This window comes from Caloenas nicobarica, chromosome 1, assembly GCF_036013445.1.
Source record: "Caloenas nicobarica isolate bCalNic1 chromosome 1, bCalNic1.hap1, whole genome shotgun sequence".
Lineage (NCBI taxonomy): Eukaryota > Metazoa > Chordata > Aves > Columbiformes > Columbidae > Caloenas > Caloenas nicobarica.
Genome location: NC_088245.1, coordinates 102,986,986 through 103,008,407, shown reverse-complemented (window position 1 = coordinate 103,008,407; position 21,422 = coordinate 102,986,986). Strand labels below are relative to the sequence as shown.

General features: G+C 39.3%; 1 protein-coding gene across 3 annotated transcripts in view; it reads right to left on the bottom strand.

The window, feature by feature from the left end:
- Positions 1–21,422, bottom strand: part of TBL1X (transducin beta like 1 X-linked) — a 203,957-nt gene that overhangs the window by 51,517 nt on the left and 131,018 nt on the right. For all 3 annotated transcript variants that reach the window (XM_065638786.1, XM_065638795.1, XM_065638778.1), the window contains exon 5: positions 4,727–4,834. In XM_065638786.1, coding sequence (XP_065494858.1) covers positions 4,727–4,784 — 58 coding nt within the window. In that variant the 5' untranslated portion in view covers positions 4,785–4,834. The remainder of the gene's footprint in view (positions 1–4,726; positions 4,835–21,422) is intronic.

Here is a 21,422-nt window from a genome sequence, read left to right as displayed (position 1 = left end):
TAAATGCCCTACTAGAGAGCAGTGTAAGCCACAGACTGCTGGGGAGCTGATTTTCAGATAAGTATTCTATACTGCAACATGCATCTAAATGCTAGAAAAAGAACACAATTAACTCGATCAATGCATCAAACCCACCAAATTTGGAAAAGCTTTAATAACTGAATTGACATGTTGGGCTGGGCCGGGAAGGTAATTTATTGTAGCAGGTGGCCCTACGACAGGATTTGTCACTCACAACAGATGGCAGCACATTTTAGATTAAAAGGTACATGAGAGATTTGATTTCTCTTGGTTTTGCCATCCCACCCTCGCCCCTTTTCAATTTTACTTGGAATCGTTATTACTCTCATTGCATTGTTCCGCTCTGACCTTCATTCCAAAAGACAAATAATTATCTGTTTCTCTTCTGGGCAGACAAAGCAGAATGGGAAAACCCTGAAGAAAACCAATAGAAGGACTACATCAGCAGCGAAGATAGCAAAAAAATTATGTTTCTCAGGAGTCTGAAGAGGTGCAAACCTGAACCAATGTAATTTGGATGCCAGAACTGTGGCTTCTCTGGTATAGCTTGTTTCATTTTTGTCAATGAACACACTTTGTTGGTGTAACTACAGGAATCTTTTGTGTGCTCCCATCTCCACACTGGTAGTACACTCATAGCATAGACATAAGCTAAGCCTGATTTTAGTAACTGAGGCCAACGTTTTCTCTTAAAAGTAGTGTTTAAATCAAGATGCCTAAAATAAATATAACCTGACTTTTAAAAGTTTGATTCCGGGGATAAACAATGCTTGGAAGTACTTGGCACTTTTAAGGACTGAGCCACTTTAAATTGTGCACCAAAAAGCTCATATTCAAAAAGGAGCAAACTGAACATCACAGGACTTGACTTTTGGATAGGAAGTAACAATCTTAAACTGAAATTAAACACTCGATTTCTTTATACCTCAAGAAGGGGGGCATTCATGGTCCTACAGTGGAAGTGACAACACCCAGCCACCTTACTTGGTGGAATTCCTACGCCACCAACCCATGGAGCCTAAATGGAAACCATGCCTGACTGCTTTGCTTTTGTGGGCGTAGATATGGCCTGAGATGGTCACCTCTGTGAACAGGCAATTATTTACTTACGTATTTTAATACAGCTAAGCAATTAGAGCCTTAATTTGTCCAAGTCCTATCTTGTACTGGAGGGATTTGCCTGCGCTGCCCTGGACCAGACAAACTTCTCCAGCAATGGGCAGCTCAAGGCCGCCTCCCGGCCTTTATTTTCTTCTGTTCAACCACATGACCGGTCAGGATAACTCATTGAGTGCCACAACTTGCCATTTAATTCCATCTGCAAATGTACTAGAGAATAATTTTATATTTCCTTCCAGGTAACTGATAAAGCTATTGAGCAGTATCATGCCAAGAACAGATTCTTGTGAGTTCCCACTAGAAGCAACACGCGAGATGAATATTCCCCAACTCTAATCACTTTTCAAAATGTTTCTGTTAGCCCTTTTTTAATCCATTTGGTAACTCTGGATTACGCTGATTTCACACACTGTTCTTTCGTTTTGTTTTTTAACCACAGAGTCAACAAGGCTAAGTAAATGTCAGAAAGTAGTCTAAGTGTATTATTGTCAGCACAGTTATCTTTGTCAGCTTTATTTGTGACCTTGGAAAAAGCAGTATCAAGTTTGTTTGACAAGACCTATTATCCATAAAAACTTGCTGGCTGGCATTAGGCATGCTGTCATCTCTTCATATTTTGTTGGAAGTACCTAGTTTCAACCTTCCAATGACTTTTCTTGACCTATAGTTACCTGGACCATCTTGTTTAACCTTTAAAAATTCTGGCACAACATTTGCTTTTTCCAGTTCACTGGAACTCCCCGTGGTATGCCAAGATTTGTTAAAAAGCAAAAATAATGGTTTAGACAGTTCAACTCCATTAATACTCTCCTGTGCAACTTTGCTAGTCTGACACAGGATTAAAGAGGAAATATAATTACGGAATTTCACTTCTAACTTCAATTTTAGAAGATCTGAACTTCTACTAGAATGACCTGCCAGCATTTTCATAATGAAGTGTAAAGCACCCATCAGTATCTTTTCTATAATGTCTAAACTAATCTCAAGTGCCTCTGTGCCTTGCAGTCACAAAATACTTGAAATATTATAGGGACAGTTTACTTTTTACATAGTTGTTCTGCCATCTGTTTTTCGTTCTGTCACATCTCTTCCTCTCGCTATTTGCCTACATTGTATGGCAAAGACTGGAAGTTTTACAGGATAAGATTAAAGGAAACATACCTGAAAAAAAACCCCAAACAATTGAACTTACGTATGGTCTTGTAAGCAACCTTTATGGCTGTGTTTGATATCATTTTTAGGAGCTTTGGGTTCAGCAAATGTTAATAAATAATCAATGTAATAATCTTATTTTCAGCAAACTCTTTAAACTGTAGGGGTTTGAACTTAAACTGTATTTAAACACCAGCCCTGTAAATTTGGCATGCATTATGTCGAAAGCTATTGATTAAACATCTTTCATCTGCTGTCACATCTTATGGCATTATACTAGCAGGTGGAAAGGCGAGATACTGTGTAACAATTTCTGTCTTATTACCCTACTTTATCTGAAAATACAGAAATAAAAATTTCTTCGGAAAAAACAATGACAGTATGAAAAAGATTCAAACTAAATGTAAGAAGCTTTTAAAATAGATTAGTGGATTTCATCATTGCTTATAGCTCTTATTTGCTGAATGGAATTACTAGCAAACTGTCAGGTATATCTACTAAATCAATACCTAGCATCTAGGTTTCAATATGCTCAGTTTGAAGCATATTTGAATATTTCTTCAAATATTTAACTTCAGCTTCTACTCTTTTATATGGGTAAAATACAACAGAAACAGTGGAAATAACAATGTTTTTGTGAATGCCTTTAGTTTGTATGGATTAAGTAAGAAAAACACTTGGCCCTTTACATTAGATAAGAGCAGTAAAATTTGCACTTAATATGAAAATTTGTATGTGAAGTTCTCCCTTTAAACGGTAAAATTAATTGCTTGCTTGTGGGAGAGGGTTTACCTAGAAGAACCTTTTCCTGACATTTGGCTGATACCACCATTCTTGATTGACTTCGCAAAGCCTCCTTCTGAATCATTACACAACACTAACCCACTCACTGATCTACCAAGAGGAATAAAAAAGACTGGTTTTCTTTTTTCACATCAGGAAAAGTTACTGTATTAATAGACTGAGTTTCTGTAGAATCTCCTACAATGCAAATATAACCATGTAAAACAATTTCAGGATTCTTTAGGCTTTGATTATGTCCATCTGCGCACTGCTCTAATGTTCAAAAGCCTCTTCCAGTGTGGTATCCAATAGCTTATTTTTAAAAATAAACTTTCTCTGGATGAAATTTTAGGCTTCTTAGTTCCTACCTTTCTTTCATGTGACTGCATGGCAGAACTATTATAGACTAAATTTCATAAGCTCCATTTTTAGAGAGAATACAATATGAGAAAACAGCTACTAACACAGGCCACAACTAGACTCTCAAAGTGCTGTTTTAAAAGACAAAAACCTGAAAAAGTATTATAAATCATCTTCTCAATTTCAGTGGAGATTCCTTGCATAGGGATTTGGGTTCCTGGGATTGAAATAGTCTTGGAAGTAGAAGAAACAAATCAAAATCATGTATCTAATGAATGATAGTTATAACAATGAACAGAAACAGGCTAACCCAGTATCTTCTACGTGCTGGGACTTTCTTTGGTCCCCTGTCCAAGACATCTCTTAAGTCTGGATGACTTATGCTACAACTGGCTTCAAGTCTTCTGATAGGAAGACATGTATTTTTCACAGATTTTGTTGTTGTTGTTGTTTCAGCATATGGAACACCAAATATTTTTAGTGAATTCTACTTTTACCAAGCCAGAACGTAGGTCAAGTACTAAGTAAATTGGGATCCTGGATATAAACCTTTTGTCAACGTTCCTCAGCTCCCCTACCATTTCTGCACTAGCAGAATATATTCCACTAGCGAAAAAAACTTCTTGCAGTCAAAGAGTGGAATCAAGACTATGAAAACAAAATAGATGGTAAAGTTTCGTATTGTGTTTTTTTTTAAGGGAAGATGAAGCCTTCCTTCTATAAGGAAAAGCCCCATAAAGACATTATTTTTCAATATGAAAACAGATATAGGTGGAAGTGATACTAAGGCAGAGCCACACTGACACTTGCACAGCTCAGTTTACATACCTAATTACCCTAATAATATTCTAAAACATCAGACGTTTGCACCCAAGTTTCCGTTTATAGCCATTATAAAACCAATGCAGACAATCTCTCTTTACAAGTATCTGACAGAACTATTTCAAGTAGCTAAGAAAGAAGACTCAAAATCCATGTGCTTTGTGCTTATGCTGCCAAAAATGACTTTGACTGACATGATAAAACTCTACAAAAACATTTGTTAACATAATGTTATTTATTTCCTTGTTTTGCCTAACTGCAATGTTTACTTTGTACCTGCGTATGTTTGTACTTTTATGGTGCTGAAGACCATGACTTCAAAGAAATAACGGTTTGTGCAAGAAATATTTAGTCCGAGTTTGTCAGTCTGAAACACTCAGCACAACATTCCTAAAGCAACACCATGCAAAAAGCCAATTTTCCCATTTTGTCTATGACCTGAAGTTGTGAGGAAAGACAGGAAATTTACCCGATTCCTGGAGATAGCGATACACCAAGAAATTCACTTCGTCACTGGTTATGCTCATCTTAGCCCAACCTCAATATGATGAGGTTTACGAGAAGTGTGATCCACGCTCTGTTCAAAGGGAAAGAAAAGAACAGGTTTTGTTTTATCTCAGTTTATTATTTAATCTGTTATCAAAATAGAGCTGGGAATTGATAAGATATTTAAAGATTTAAAGAGCCACTACATCCCAATGTAAGGAACTCATTACATATTGAGAATCAAGTACTCGAGCTGTACTGTGCCTTTTATTATAATTGAAGAGCAGTATTTAACATATATGGGAGAGTCAGAGGGAACATTTTATATCTTGGAAGCCTCTGCAAATGTCAACTCTCCTACTTCTGTGGCTTTACCACAGGTTCTTTGGACACTCCTTTTAATGTGTGAGCATTTTCTTTTGAGAACTGCTGGCAATTACAGTCACGTATAACGCACCAAATCATAACCTTTTCCCAGCCCCAAATTTGTAATCTGTTTTTCTGTCCAGTAGTTCATCCACTGAAAAGACAGATTATTACCTTACGAAACCATGTTATGCAGAGAATGTAAATAAAGTTCCGTAAAACAGAAAAAACCCTAAGTTTAAGATGGGATTACAAATTTTATTAGGGGGAGGGAGGGAAGAGAAAAAAAGAGAATGCCATATACCTTGTGCGAACAAGGAATACAAATCTTGTGCTATTATATAAAGTTATAATGGTATAACATCTCTGCTGATTAATGGTGAGCAAGAATTAAACTTCAGTTATTCACTTAAGCAATTGTAACCTTTAGTATGACAGTTTTACATTACTATTTTTGGCATATACTCTCATAATAAAAACATTGGGTTTTTAGATGATAAATGTGTTTTGAACATTTTCCATTCCATCTTGATTCATTTCTGTTTGGGAACCTGACTTAAGTAGTTTGGTTTGCAAAGCCATAAGCACTTCTCAGACATAAACTTTGCAGCTTCGTCAGCCACACCGTACCTATAGCTAATCACATAAAGATTTGGACGCAGAAGCACACCCTACACCTTTGTCACGTTACTACAAGTGAAAGACGGGGGGCGTGTGCCATTTGTTTCAGTTTCCCGTCCGCCTCTTGGCAAGCGAAAAGGTCTTTGTTCATCGAAAACCTCTTCAGTAATTCCTGTTGCCTAAAGTAGCACCTGCTACTGCAGGCAATGCTGATCGACTACAAGTCTCCCCTGCTGATGATTTAAACCAGCAGGTCACTCATGACTGTAGCAGATGTCTCTGCATATTTATGTAAATGGAGATCTTTCGAACTCTGGGAAGCCTTTTATTCTCCTGGGCTGCTATATTTCACTGATGGCTTCAATGCGGGTTTACCACAAGGAACCACAGCTTGCTAATTTGGGAGACATCTTCCTTGAGTATTCTAGTCTTTATTATTACAGTTTACACTTCACAGAGAACAATGAGAAACAAAATACTGAAAATCTTGACGTCTCAGTGGGGAAAATTTCATCCACTTTGGAAGCGATGATGAGGTTCCATCTAAACGTGAGGAGAAACGTGTTTACTCTGAGGGTGCCAGAGCCCTGGAACAAGCTGCCCAGAGAGGTTGTGGAGTCTCCTTCTCTGGAGACATTCAAACCCACCTGGACACATTCCTGTGCGATCTGCTCTGGGTGAACCTGCTTTAGCAGGTGGGTTGGACTGGATGATCTCCAGAGGTCCCTTCCAACCCCAACGATCCTGTGAAAGCTGGGAGTACGTGATCACTTTCTGCTAAGAGTGTGGCTGAGGACAACATCAGCTGTATCCACCATCCAGTCCTGTCACATGTGCCACATATCGCCGTGGGAAGTCGTTTGGTCTCTTTTCTCCTCAATCCCTCATCTGTAAAATGGGCTCAAATTCCTGTGCCGCAGGCTCAGGAGACTGGAAGCACTGGGAGCCCTAAGGGCTTTAGTGACCGAGGTCGGCGACTGCAGGCAGTGAAAGCAGCACATTCAGTGTAACTTCACATGTACTTCCAGATAAACAGACTTGTTTCTGAATAATTAATAAATCCCTCTGCCTCTTTTTGCACAATCATCACCATACAATGAAGAACAAGGCAGACATTCACGGCAACAATTAAAGCCATTTTCATCCCTGTCTGAGTACTTAAAATACACCCGTGTCACTGCCCTGGCCACGATAACAATAAATCAAGAAACTCTGATAGCTGTGGGTTTAAAAAAAAACACCCGACATAACACTTCTAAAAGCATTTTAAAAATAGCAGTTTCAATATTTGGTGGTAGGAAAGTTGGTAAAGATGAAACCTCTTACAAAAATTCGGTTTCAGCAATGACGTACTTTGTGGTAAAATGAACTTTATTAAAAAAAAATCAAGAAACTACAAATGCTGTTTCTGGATGCATCCTGCTAATTTAAGACAATAACATTCTGTCTCCCACATACAGAGGGTTGCTTTGGGAAAGGGAAGGCAAAGGAGGAGTGTCGATTTTTGTTTGTTTTGCTAAAGAAGACTTTTCTTAAATAAATTAAAACCAGAGAAAATCAGCCTGACTGCAAAATAAATAGTCTGACAGCCCCAGAAAAATCTCCACAGCAGCTACCTTTGTATCAGAATCCCAAGCACACCGAGTAGCTGGATTTACAATGCATTTCAACAAGAATTACTGCGACATATGTGTCGGATCATATCTTTATACACATTGTTACCATGCCATAAATAACCAGATGATCCCCACTCGTACATTTAAGGTTTCTTCCCTCCCACAGATGCCAGTGCAGCAATCAGATCCACAACTACGAAGCTATTACCCATCCAAAACGATACAACACAGATCTTGGCTTTGCCCCAGAGAAATCTATTCATTAGAAATTTGGCTGAGCTATGAAAGACCATACTCAATTTCATTAACGCTCTTTTTGATTTCATTCTTCTCCGCAGATAAACATCCCAAATTAAAGAGGCTACAGAAGACATGGTAGGGAGGAGAGGAACATACTTATCTTTTGTGTATCTCCAAGTCTGATTCATAAGGAACAACTAGCCTCCCCCTCAATACAGTTTTTTTTTTCACGTAGAAATGCAAACTTCTGTAGAAAATCACAGAAACCTTTAGTTATCATTGTGATAGATTTATTTCTGCTAATTGATGGTCTCCTTTAGTTACTGGAGATAGGTATTACCTAGATTAATAGTTTTTTTAAAAGAAATAAATTATAGCTTATAAACAATATTGATGTGCCTTTGAAGGCATTTCACATTTAAACCAGCAATAACATCTTAATTCTTCACAATGTCAAGAGGATTTACTAAAAGTATTCAAACATGTGTTTGAGCTTTCTTTACTTGCAATACTTTTTCCTGTACCCAATTACACATAATGGAAAGTTCTATTTACTTCAGCCTCGCCTCAAGAATTTGCCTTGTGATCCTGAAGATACTTGAGAATGTCCAAACATGTGAGCAGAGCTCACTAAGACTTCCCCAAGTATAAAGGGCCCTAAACATTCAATCCTCCCCCGGTGGATGGGTTGTCAAGACCATGCAAAATGAAATTTAACACTTATTTTAAATAGACACTCAGCTCTCAGTTCTGCCGGGACAGGCTTGCAGAAATGCTTCCCATACAGAGGTAGGAAGCTGGGTTATTAGCTCAGATATGCCACCGTTGTGTTTGGCTCTTGCTGAACAAAGTCGTTCCGCTGGAGTTGAGCTGGGTCCAGCAAAGCCAACCCTGCAGCTCATTCCCCTGCGCTCTGGGCAACCACGGCAGCTGGTTTCCTGGAGTACACCGACAGACCCTATTTGGCTCTGGGCACCAACATACCACTCTTCTCAAATTAAACCTTCCTGAAGCACTGGGAATCGTGCTAATGGGCCATGCAAGTATCTCTGGAGAAGGCAGCCTCGCGTACAGCCGCGGTTCAGCACAGGACTAACCAGGTCGACCAAGAATAGTTTATTTATATCCCATCCCCTTACTCAAGGATTGCTTTTGCTTCTTGCGGCATATTTTAGGTTGCCATAAATAAGGGAGATCCGGCTGAAGAATCAAGGGAATATAACTTTTAAACTTCGAAATAGCATCTTAAAAAAACTCCTCTGCCTCTCTCCTAAATCATCCTCACAGGGTCCTCCCGGGCCATGTCCTGACCTGCAGGCTAACCCCGGGGCAGAGGACAGCCAAGGCTATTTTGGGAAAGGAGCTTGCATTTGCTACTTGAAGCAGCATTGCCATCCACAGGGACTGGGAGTTATCAGTCCAATCTTCCCCTCAGGAAGGCGGAAACAGGCCAGACATTTAGGGAAAACACCTAAACTAAAATCTAAACCTGAAATTTAAATAGGAAGCTGAGCACTTCCCATTTCTGCATCCAGCCCTGCCGACAGAAATTCATCAGACGGATGGTCTGGCCCTTGTCCTACCCTCTGTAGAAACATGCAAGCTTCAGTCAGCTTTAACTGAGTGCTGACCAGTCATCCACCTTCTGGGGAGGATTTTTTGGGGGTCATTATTGTTAAATAAACACCCTCCCCTGAAAAAAACCCCAAATAAACAAACCTCAAACCCACAAATTTTTATCTATCTCCTGGAGGGGTTGCACTATTGACCTCCTCATTTGACAAGACTAGGCCAAAACGTCTTTTCCCAATCAAAGTTCTAATGACAATAAGATTGTAATTAAAATGATGGGGGGCAAAGAGAAATTGTATAATTTTTTTGGAGAAGCAAAAATGCAAAATGAGAGACTTAATAAAATTTAAAACATTCCAGGAAGTTCCATATATTTAACGTTATCAAATTGATGCCTGGCCACATGGAACCAGAGTTCATGTACTTGTGCTCTCATTTTCTCGTCCACGATGGCTCCATGCATCAAACCACGTCTCTCAGGACCCCCTACAGTCTCCCCACCTCAGAGAAGAGAATGTAAACACGACAACTAAAACAGACTCCAGGAAGGCACAGTGACACCATAGCCAAATCAATGTGTAACCGTTTTGCATATGCGCTGTAGCTTAATGAAAAACAACATTTCCCAAAGCCAGAAGCCACTTCTCACAAAACAAGTCACTTTTCGCCCATCTCAGTATTTACTGCTGAAAAATACTTTAATCAGAAACCTGCGATGAGCCCTACGCTTCTGTATTTCTAGGCTGTGTCTTACCACGGAGCCAGCACAGAGCTGGCAGCCGGCAGCTCTTCCCCGGGGGCTCACGAGCTCTGCCTGGCCCACGCCTTCGCATTCCTCAGGCCTGGCTTCTACCACAGCTGCCTCTCCTCGCGGAGGAACTGCAGTGCAATGCTTTCCCCAAATGCCAAAACCCAACTTCTGGAGAGGAAAAGAGCGCACTCGGCCCCATCTCCCCTTGCAGTCCCTCCTGCCATTTCATGAAGCTAAAGAGTAAAACATCTCTTCTTTACAAGCATCCTGACGAGGGAGTCAGACCATTGCATTCCTGCTGATTACAAGGCGCAGAGCATGCAGGATGGTTCTTCCCAAACTCCACCTATGCCCGTCACCAGAATAACAGCCAGCGTTGTCCAAAATGCAGCTTGTGCATGCACGACTTCCAGACTCCTCCTTGTAAGGATTCACTTGACACCTTGCTTTAAAAATACTAAACCTAAAATATAAACAGTGGCCCCTTCTAGAGATCATGCGCTTAAGAAAGCAAATAAAGATGTGCTCACAGGAAGACCTGCACCATAGCTCTCTGGCCTTTCTTAATGAAGAGGCAAATAGTTAACTATCCTCATTCTCTAAGTTATCACCACAGGTCATCCGAACTATTTAATGACAAAAATGAGGCAACTGAAACCTCTCACAGCTATAGCCCTAGGCTCTTTACAGATGCTCACAGATGTCCTTGCATCACTTGTATGTTAATATTCGAGGTTTACTTCACAAACACAATAACGAATTTGTTGCTTTCGGGAAATGGAAGCTGAGATTCTGCAGAACGGGGTAATCTCCTTTGAGACTGGTTATTGTGCTGTACAGTATTTGCTGTCTCACAGCTCTGTCACCGACATTTATAGCACCTCAATAGGGACACGGACCTCAAAGAGAAAAGGCAATAGGCTTGCCAGAACCTGCATTACCACATATTAAGGCTGACCCTTCTTTTGGTTTTGTTTTTAGGTCTATGTCTTTACACTGGCCTTCTGCTGATTTTTAAAAGGCCACACTAAAGTAAAACAAATCCAGGGAGCCCCAGCTCATCCCCACCTCACTGCTGTCTGTAAGACCACGCTCTGATGGAAAGAAGTAACAACCACGTCTGTATCCAAGTGCTGCAGGAAAAATGGCATGGCTATAAAAAGGTTTAGCTTAGACTCTGACATGTTAGGGTATCTCATACAATTAATCCCTGAACTCAAGCATACCAGCATCGAAAATCTGGTGCCAATCAAGAGAAGATAATGACAACTATACACATGTGGCAGTGATCAATGAACCTGCAATTCTGTCTTGAAGAGGTCACTCTTGAAGAAACAAATGCTGTGTGGGCAAATCTGACAAAACCAGGGGTTTAATTTAAATAAAATGAAAACTTTGTTCAGGGAGAAGGTCGGTTTACTATGCAATACTCATAAAGACATGGTTTTGAACAGATGAATCTCTTTTTAAAGCCTAACTGTGGCTACTGTATTTATCCTTTTAAAAATCTGCAATAAATTCACAAAATGGTTATCCTGTCCTGGCAAAAATATTGACAAAAAATAGTACAGAACTCAGTAAAACACCAAAACATTAAAAAAAAAAAAAAAAATCAAACCTAATACAAAAACATGAATAAAAATAACTTGGCCAATCAAACACTTTGGTGGATATCATTGCAGAAAGTTTTATTTCTGCATGAATACCACTTTAAATCATAAATTACAGTTCGAACTAAAAAGCCATTTAGAACCAAACCCACATCTATTTATTTAAAGAAAAAAAGGGAGCAGCAAGAGATATTCCAGCAATTTCTAAGTGATATTCAAACATTTTTCAATTAATCAACAATTTAAATAACTAATCATCAACAAAAACCAAGCCTTTCATCACCAAGTTCCCAGCAAACTCTGCTTCCATCAAAAGATGCAGAACTGTGTATCAGTTCTTTCATACTTATAATCACTTAGTTTGATCAGGTTATTTTTCAGTTCTCCGCTGGTTTACTTAATTACATCAGCCTCCAGCGTTTCAGTTCTAAGATTCAAGTGGATCTTTTCCAACTCCCTTTGCTGAAGAGTGAAATGGGTTTTCCCGTATTGATCTTTTCTTTTTGGCACTTTGCTAAGGGAAAAAAAAGCAAACAAAACCAACCGCTCTTCTTAATTAGTGCAATTGTGTTATACCTCTTTTATAGCTTAGTTCTAAGAACAGCCAACTTCAATTATTATTATTTTTTTTAAATAAACAAAAATAATGTTCGCAGAAGTATATTGTATGGAAAGCTCCAGGAAGCCAAAAATAAGATTGATGAGAGACTAAAGGTTGATATTATTTCTAGAGCTTGCAAATGAAATTAAATTAATTGTTTTAAAGTAGAAAAGGAAGGAATTACAGAGGCTTGAGAAATCAAAACACATGATTGGATTTAGTCTGAGAATCAAGATACCTCATCACTCTTGGAACAAGTGAAGTCAATTGGGAATGCTGCCACTAAACAGCACCAGAATTTTCTTCCTTACATGAGCACAAAATGGCAATTACGACAAACTGGGGGACAATAGCATGTGTCCACTCATTTCAAACCAATTAGGCCAAAAACCATGATTGTCTGATTGTGCAGTTACTTGTCTGTGTGCGCTTCCATGTACGTAATGCAATAAGAAATGTGTTTTAAATCTCACAAGTAGAGCTACATGCTCAAAAGTTAAGGAAGATTGCAACTTTCAAAAGATGGCACAATTACTCTGTCTATATTTGCTTTTCTTGATTTTTGGCAAGAGGGACAGCGTATTAATACTACCTCAAATTTAACTTTTCACTTAATTTACCTGGATTTTTGCTAAAACCTCAACAAAACCAAAAGGAGCAAACTTTAGCTTTTAATCAGTGCTTCACATTAACAGAGTACTGAGGTGAAAGGAGTATGAGATTAATTCCTACCAGAACTGGTTGTACCTGTTTCATTTTCCTTCTCTGACCTCAGACGGGAGTCAAATTACACAGCTGAACTTCTGGAATTAACATTCCCCCAAATATTATAGAATAAGGCACAGTTTCTTTTTTCAGCTGTCTACAATTTCTCCAACACCTAACAGTAAAGACCCACTAAAACTTCAACATGAGGTACCTGAGTCCTAAGCTTGCCTATAAGAATGGACACAGACTTCCAACTGTGATGAGACAGGCCAAGGTCCAGTAGATAAAACATTTGCCTTTGAGGTGACACCATGCAACCAGGACAGAAAAGGAGCTTCCAAAAAACCTCTGTAAGGCCCTGAGCCACCTGCTTCATGAGCAGCAGGGGTTAGAAGGCACGATGCCCATTTCAAAAGAGGCAACGCCATAGCAAGGAACACAAGAGCGATGGGCCTGGAAGGACAAGCGAGAGACAGCCTGGAGGCCTTGCCTGAAAGATGGAATATCTGAATACATTTTTTTTAATTATTTCTGATTTTTATCCTGCAACTTTGCTGTTTAAAACACTGCAACTCTGGCAGCAGGGGCTAAAATCCTGATTTTTTCCAACGCATCTGAATGCTCTAACTAGGCTGCAGAATCAGGCTTTGTCTTGCTTGTGCGCCTTATTTCTGAAGAGCAAGATAAGGATAAAACATTCACGTGTGGCTTTTACCATGTTCCTTACATAAACTAGGTCCTATACCACCCTGAGGGTGAACCTTCATTTTAAACACCACACCATTATTCACCTTACTGGTTGCAACGGTATTAGTGCCAGCTACATGGGTAGGTATCTCCACCACCCAACACCTCATGGACAGGCATGGCACATGTGTGGCATAACCACCGCCGAGACTGGGGTAGTGACGTGCAGTAAGCGTGAAGGGGTTTGAGATGTTTTCAGCCCCGTAATCTTGTATTTCATTCTCCCATCCCAGAGGCACAGGGTGACGCTCTCCAGACAAAGAGCAGCAGTGCAAACACCGCAGGGATGCCATGGGGAAAGGTCTGTTTGTCCACATACCTGCCGGTTTGTGTGCTACTCCTTCCCACCCACAAGGCCCAGATACACTGTAAAACCTGAGTTTCAGTTCCATGTACATTTGAATTTCATGCTATTTTAGTATCTTTTAAGGCGGCTTGACACAAATGCAGTTAAGAGGAAGACTAAATGTGAAAGCCATCCTGGTACTACTGTCTCACGACAACACATATAGCTTGTGTGACAAAACCAACCCTTGGACTTAGCAAAGCTCTATGGATAAGATGATATAAAACAACAGGAGCTTGCCCTAGGCTAAAAAAAAACCCTACATTTTTTTTTAGCTGTGCAGGGTGGCCCCACAGGGCTGCAGGGCCCTAGAAGCAGCAGATGGGAGAAGCACCAGCATTGTTCATCGCACATGGGAAGAGGACGGGCACATCCCTGACCCCTCACCAGTTGGGATCGAATGGCCGCCCAGTGAGCGAGAGCTGCTCTAAGGACCTGCCGAGGTCCAGAGACCAGCCGGGACCCCAGCGGTTCACACCTGGATGGCCCCGGGGAAAGGGAATGAGCAGCAACGTAATTAAGGGGGTGGGGTTTCATTCCTTTCTTAGCAGATGTTACTAGGAACAGTTTTATGTTATTTTTCCACCATACCTTTATTTTTAATTTTTCCCTCAGAGGAAGCAAAGGCAGTGGATCTTACCACATATTTCAACCTCAACTTGTTTTCCCTGTAGTATTGTTAAAAGTGTAGCTGAGGATCTTCTTTATTTTTATTATTATTATCATTATTGTACAAAGGCAAAAAGCATTTTTCCCATTTGCTTATAATTCCAAAATAGCTGAAAGGATTATACTCTGAGTTAAAGATGATAAAAATACTTTTCAGACTCACAACATGGAAAATTTCACCCCCCAAAAGAAGTATTTCGTAAATTTTAGAATATGTGAAAACAAAGAATTATAATGGAAACTTTTACTATAGCAGATCCTCTTATGAACTATTTATAAAGATATTAACTATGGCTATAAATACTTAATGCTTTCTCTTGAATAATCCCAAGAGAATGTTAATGTTAAATGTTGTAAGGACAAAGATCATATAGGATAGCACAACAGAAGAACAGAAAAATAATACATAAATTCAGAATATTTCCCTGCTGTGTATTTCTACCTCCAACATTTAGCTCTTAGTGGAAATTTGTTGGCTTTTTTTTTTTTTTTTAAAAACACTAGCTTTACTAAGTTTAGTCCTGGTTTTTATTGGTTTTAGCTCTGGAAAAAGGTGACTAAATGCCTCTGTTTTTATGGAAAGTATAATGCTACCTTCCTTGTTGGAAGGTGGAGGAGGAAGAAAAAAGGATGGAGAGAGATAATTTGCTTATAAAGGATGTCTGCAGAAACTTCTAGGCAACCACTGGAGTAAAAGCTTATTTCTAAGTTACTTTTCTGCATTCACATCACTAAATATTTCATAGAAAAACTTCCCACAAAAATCAATACAAAGAATTAAGACTGAGAAATCTCTGTTCTATGAAAACCACCTCAACCACCAACTTCAGATACTGTTTTTTCTTTATTTCTTTCAACTTTTCCTCTGTATACTCTATATTCAGGCTGCAAATGGCAAAGAAAAATTCACGGAGGGCACGTCCATTAATATGACCCAAGTTGTACAACACTGTCACACATATTATCTGACTTTTCATCTGTCCTCCTTCCTTTGCATGCTGAAAGTGCCCATCATGGGTGAGGCAGTCCCTCCGTTATTTTAGGTTTTCCTGATTTTCTGTCTTACGGGTAAGACCAGTGGAATAGTTCATGCTGCTTCTCCTCTTTAGCTGGAGGGCATTTGACCATTTTTACAAACTCATCGCTGTCTATGTATGGAGCTACAAAATGTACAAAGGTTTTTCCTGCTCCAAATCTTCTATCAATTTTCTGTACATTTCAATATGGTATTTTGCTGCTTCCTCCAGTCTAGGGATAGCAGGAGACTTAAGCGGCAGAACTTTGTAAGGTTTGCATATTCAGACAGTATTTCAAGAGCAACTTGCTAGTTCTCACTAGGTATTTTTCTTTCCATTTGTAGATGAGTGAAGAATGTACAATACTGAAAGATAAAGGATCACGTTTCTTGCGGCAGCACTATGAAGTCCTACACAGCCCTAATATAAATAGCAAAGCCTATAGATTAAAGGGCAACACAAAGAGGAAAGCTTTTTAACCTTTTTCTTTTTTTTCCTTTCTTTTTTTTTTTTTTAAATAAGCTTTTTTTTTTTAAAAAAAAAAAAGCTAAACAGCCTGGAAACTAAGATGAACTAAAAATTCCTTGGGGAGTCAGAGACTGACATGACATAATCTAAGATTTTCATTAAAAAAATCAGCTGAATACTTCTCAGGAAAGATTTTTACGACACAGTTATTAGTTACCTCAGATTAAAAAAAATGCACTCCCCTTCTTAAAAACTAAGGATACAGAGAACTGAAGCCTTAAATCCATATATACAGGATTTAATCCCGAGACAAGAACTGTTTTATCACAGAATTAAAAGGTTCTAAGTTTTTGACTTTCCCTCCAAGAAGGACTCTAGGGAAGCTAGAGTTGATCAGAAAGGTTGAAGTTGTCAATCATATATTTGCTATTACAAAAATATTATAAGAGCCACTGAAAGTCAGTAGGATTTTGGGTGCCTTTAGGCTTGAGGGTCACAGGCTGGAAGGGACCTCGGGTGGTCTCTAGTCCAACCCCCTGCCCAAAGCAGGGCCAGCTCTGGGGTCAGACCAGCTGCTCAGGGTTTGGACCAGTCAGGGCTTGAAGCCCTCCAAGGATGGAGATGGCACAGCCTCCCAGGCCAACCTGCTCCACTGCCTCCTCTCCATGGGAACACACAGGGAAAAGCTTCTCCTTATCCCAGCCTCAACCTTCTGCAACTTGTACCTGTTGTCTCTCACCCTCCACCGCTGTGAGGAGCCCGGCTCGGTCTCCTCAATAATCCCTTGTAGGTGCTGGGGGGCTGTTAGGTACCCCTGAAGACATCCCTCCTCCAGGGTGTCCCAGCTCCCCCATCCCCTCCTCACAGGGCAAATGCTCCAGCCCTATCATCTTGAGGTCCCCCCAAGCTCCCCCCTGTTTGTCTGGATCTTCCCTGTGTCAGGTCCCAATACGGGACACAGTATCTAGATGGGGTCTGACAAATGCCACACAGAGGGGGACAATCCCTTCCCCTGACCAACTGGCTGCGCTTCTGTTCATCCAGCCCAGATTATTGGTTTCTTCTAGTTCATACAAAGAGAAATTACTCTAGTGTTATAAAGATGCAAAACCTCCATACGGCTTTCAAATGAACATCAGTAACAGTGTTAATTGAAAAGAAGTAATTTTTCCAAATTGAAACAGTTTCACTCATTGTCCTCTTTACTAGTTTTATTTGGAAAAATAATTTTTATTTGGAAAAGACATGAATGCAGGTAGATGGGGTAACACTTCATGCTGTCATGTCAACTGGATCTTCTAAGGATGCTGTAAGCAAATGAGTATTTTAGTCATCCAGCACGTGGAACATAATTCTCAAAGGCTGGTGGGCTACAAAATTCCCTCTGCAAAGAATGGGGAAAGTTATGGGCCTGTTTCAAAGATTTATGTGTTTTCCTGTAGCTGTGGATTAGACCCTGTCTGAGACTGGGATTCATTGCTTCAAATTTCCCCTCCGAATCCAGGCTACAATTTGTATCTTTGGTTCTAGAGAACTGACTCAGTACTTTTATTTGAAAAAATAAACCAAACCAAACAAACAAAACCACCACCACCAAAAAAAAAAAAACATGAGAAAGGTGGCAGCGGAAGTAGTATAAGAGATTTAAGAGACTGAAGATTCACATATTCTCTTAAGAATTAGCAGGTTCAAACTTGCATTTTCCAGCTCCCAGGAGAGCACACTTCACACCAGGTCACAGGTTGCTGAAACGAAAACTCTGTGGAGCAAAGAAGCCAGAGACAGAAGGACGGAGGAAAGAAAACAGAGCCCTATAACCCCTCGTCATGATCCCTTGCTTATTGCAGGTATCTTGCAGCTGAATCATGAACCATATACTTTTCAATTTTTTCAGCATCAATGAAAAATATGCCCAGTAAGTACGAGCATCCAGGTATTGCTTACCCAAAGACGCATTTTCATTAACTTTTTCACTCTTCACTGCTATTTTTTACTTATGTTTTACATTTCCTCATTAAGGGAAGATAATTTTGGTCTCTTATTTCTAAAGAAACTCAGGAGCTTTTGTAGTATTATGCAAGAAGCAGACATCAACACCTATATTTAAGTGTGATGCATTATAAGCTTATATTATCACCTATATTATCACTTATAATTTGACTCAATTTTAACTATTTGTACTGTAAAGCTCCACGGTGAGTGTTTGCCTCAGGCAAAATTTTCTCTGGAAGGCATAAGCAAAAATAGTTCAGTCATTTCAGAGTGAAGGTGGGAAAAACACAGTTTTGCTGATATTTATAGAGCTGTTTCAATGAGAATCTCTAGTGCTTCCACGCTTCGGAGCAGGGATTTGACTTTTGGCAGAGAGGTTGCTCTCATCGAAAAGCGCCTTTTCTGTCACAGTAAAAATCCACACAAATCTGTCTAAAATAAAACCTCCTGAAAATACTACTTGTATACGCTCTGCACAGGTTTGCTGGAGGCCTGTAATTGAATTATCAAAATATTTCCCTTGCGTTAACTTTGCTTCCTATTTGGGCGACAGGAGCTCTGAGTGTTTTTACAGAAGGGAAAGCAGACACGTGCTGGTGCAGACAAAAGGACGAGGGATGGGGCAGGGATGGGGAAAGGCGAAGGGCATCACGGCTACACGGCTGAGGGACCACTGAGCTGGTAGTTTCAGGTATCTCATCTCTCTCCAGATAGCAGAGAACAGACTTTCCTCCCAACAAGTATTTCACAGGGAAAATTAGTATAGCCGAAATATAACACTGATTTTGAAATTTTTCTGCTGTCCTTCATACTGATTTTTATCAGTGGTTTATTTCTGCACATTTAGGCCATCTGATGTTTAATGCCTTGTAGCTGTATTTATTACCATATTACTTCTATTATTTTTATGAGTTAAAGATTTTTCCTTCAAGCATTCCATTATGAGACTTAGCTAGGTTAGGGAATTATTTTTTAAAAAGGATATTTGTTTTCAACATAATTTTTCTTCCTCTCCCATTTGTCTTTTCTCAGTTAAGAATAGGCTTAAATAGCATTGATGTTTGTGTATAAGGACCTTTATTTTACTTGGGTCAAATTTAATTTGAAAACTGCAGAAATTTTTAGCTCTTAATAAATGGCTAATATTGAGTCAACTCCTTCAAACATCAGAAATGCACACAAACACACAATGTCCAATGCATGCTCATTCTCAGGGACTGGGTTCAAAGACAGAAAAGCAACAAAACTTTTGGTCAATGTCACTTTTAAAATGCTGGGTTTTGAGAAGGTACATTTTTAAGTCTTTTCAGCTGTCACTGAACAATATTTTGGTACTACAAACCAGAAAAAAGGTGATCAAAGGTATCAGTGAAGAACCATTGTTTAAATTTTTATTCACTACAAACTGGTAAAGAGCTGATCTGGAGCCTGAGAAAAGCCATTCTAAACCCTACCACCTGCAAAGGAAGCAAGGATTTACTCATAAGACTTTCAGAATGATGCAAAATATTATTCCTTTCTCTCCTTCATTAATAGATGTCTTAAAATTTAACCTGATGTTTAAGAATGCTTATAATCCCACAGGTTCTAAATACATTTTCCCCCACCAAATACACTGATGCAGATGATCCTCCTTCCAATCAAATATCTTGTGAAAGCCTAAAGAGGGGAAAAGGTTTGACCAATTCCACATTTCATACTAATACATCACTGTTACCTCATATGGTAATAGCTTTTTGTTATTTTTAAGAAAAGGAAAAAAATACTGCTAAAGATATTTTGTAACGGAATTTTACTCTTTAGCTGCTGATACTTTAAATCCAGACCTATGTGCAAGTCTTCCACAATTATTAAAAACTGTAAAATACTCTGTAGGACATGTAGTCACTAAGATGCAATGGATATCTATTTATAATAAATGAACCCCTTAAAATTGTTTTACTTTATGTCTGCTAAACAGTAAAAGGATTAATTGCATGTCTCTTCTTTTTTTAACTTAAACTCTCTGCTTCCTTATTTCAAGACCTGACATGGGCACAAGCCTTACAACACTTATACACCCCAAATCAAGCAATTTAGACTTTTTTTGGGGGGGGCTAGGTGAGGGGAAGGAAGAGTGATGGGAGGGGTAATAATTTAGGCACATCTCACTGACAAAGAAAACTGGTTATTATTACTAATAAAATTTGAATTCCTTTTGGAAGGATTGCAACACAAAAAGCAGGAAAATAAACTAAAATACAACATGGAGTGTTTTTGTACAGTCAATAATGATAACAATAGCCTAAGAAAAGCATAGTTTTACACATGACCCTTCTCACATAAAGAGGTGGGTATTCTACCTCAGGAGTTAACCACGTCACCATTAATGACTTTTAATTGCTCTGTATTTTCAAAGTGCTCTTAAACATTAACTAATACATCTTAGAAGCTTCTGCATAGGTTTGGCTGTTACACAGGGTTTCTCAGGCTCTCTTTAGATGTCAGCAATGGTTTAAACATTATGGTCGTAAGTCACCACGTCCATTCTCTTCCACAGTGAAGGACCACAATGCATCTGTGACGAACATAAATGCAAAGCACATGTTTCGCAAATTCACATCTCTAACCTCTCTGATCATTTCAAGTCTCAATAACAAGCACAAAATCATTGCTACTGTTTCTTGAAAAGCAAAGCTAACCACAGTCCTTCTAGTTCCACCTCAGGTTATACCATAACATAACCTGCCAGCAACATTACTACGTAAGAATGGCTCTTTAGAGACTTTGAGTAATCCTTCTGACACAGCGTATTAAAAAAAGACCAGAAGCATCCACCTGTGTGTCAGCTGTTCACTTGCCCCCCCAGCCCTGCGCTAACCTGGCTTTCAGCTCCTACTGATCCTCTCTGCCATTACAGCAGCAGCAACCAGCAGAGCTCCATCCATCCATCCATCCTCACCAGTGAACTTCCAGAGAGCACCTCTCAATTAGTGCAGGGGTGGCTGACATGCTCCGGGTGAAGGTTCAAGTGCTAAAGCATCTCCAGATGACTGATCTCTCAACTCAGTTGCATATTTTTGACTGTAAAAATCATGGAGAGGTGGAGGAAAGAGAAGCCTGGGGACAAGAAGTCACATAAATTTCTACCAGCATGGAGGGAGAAGTAAATAACAAATAAATCAGTGACTTCAAAATAATTCTAATGAATCGAACAGCCCTATGAATGCACACAGTATTGTTACTTTATCACTAAATATGGTCCAGTTCCCTATATTGTTAAATTTTAAAAATATTCTGTAAGACTATTTATAGAGTAATGAAGATGCAATGGACATCTATTAATAGTAAATGAATCCCTTAAAATTGTTTTACTT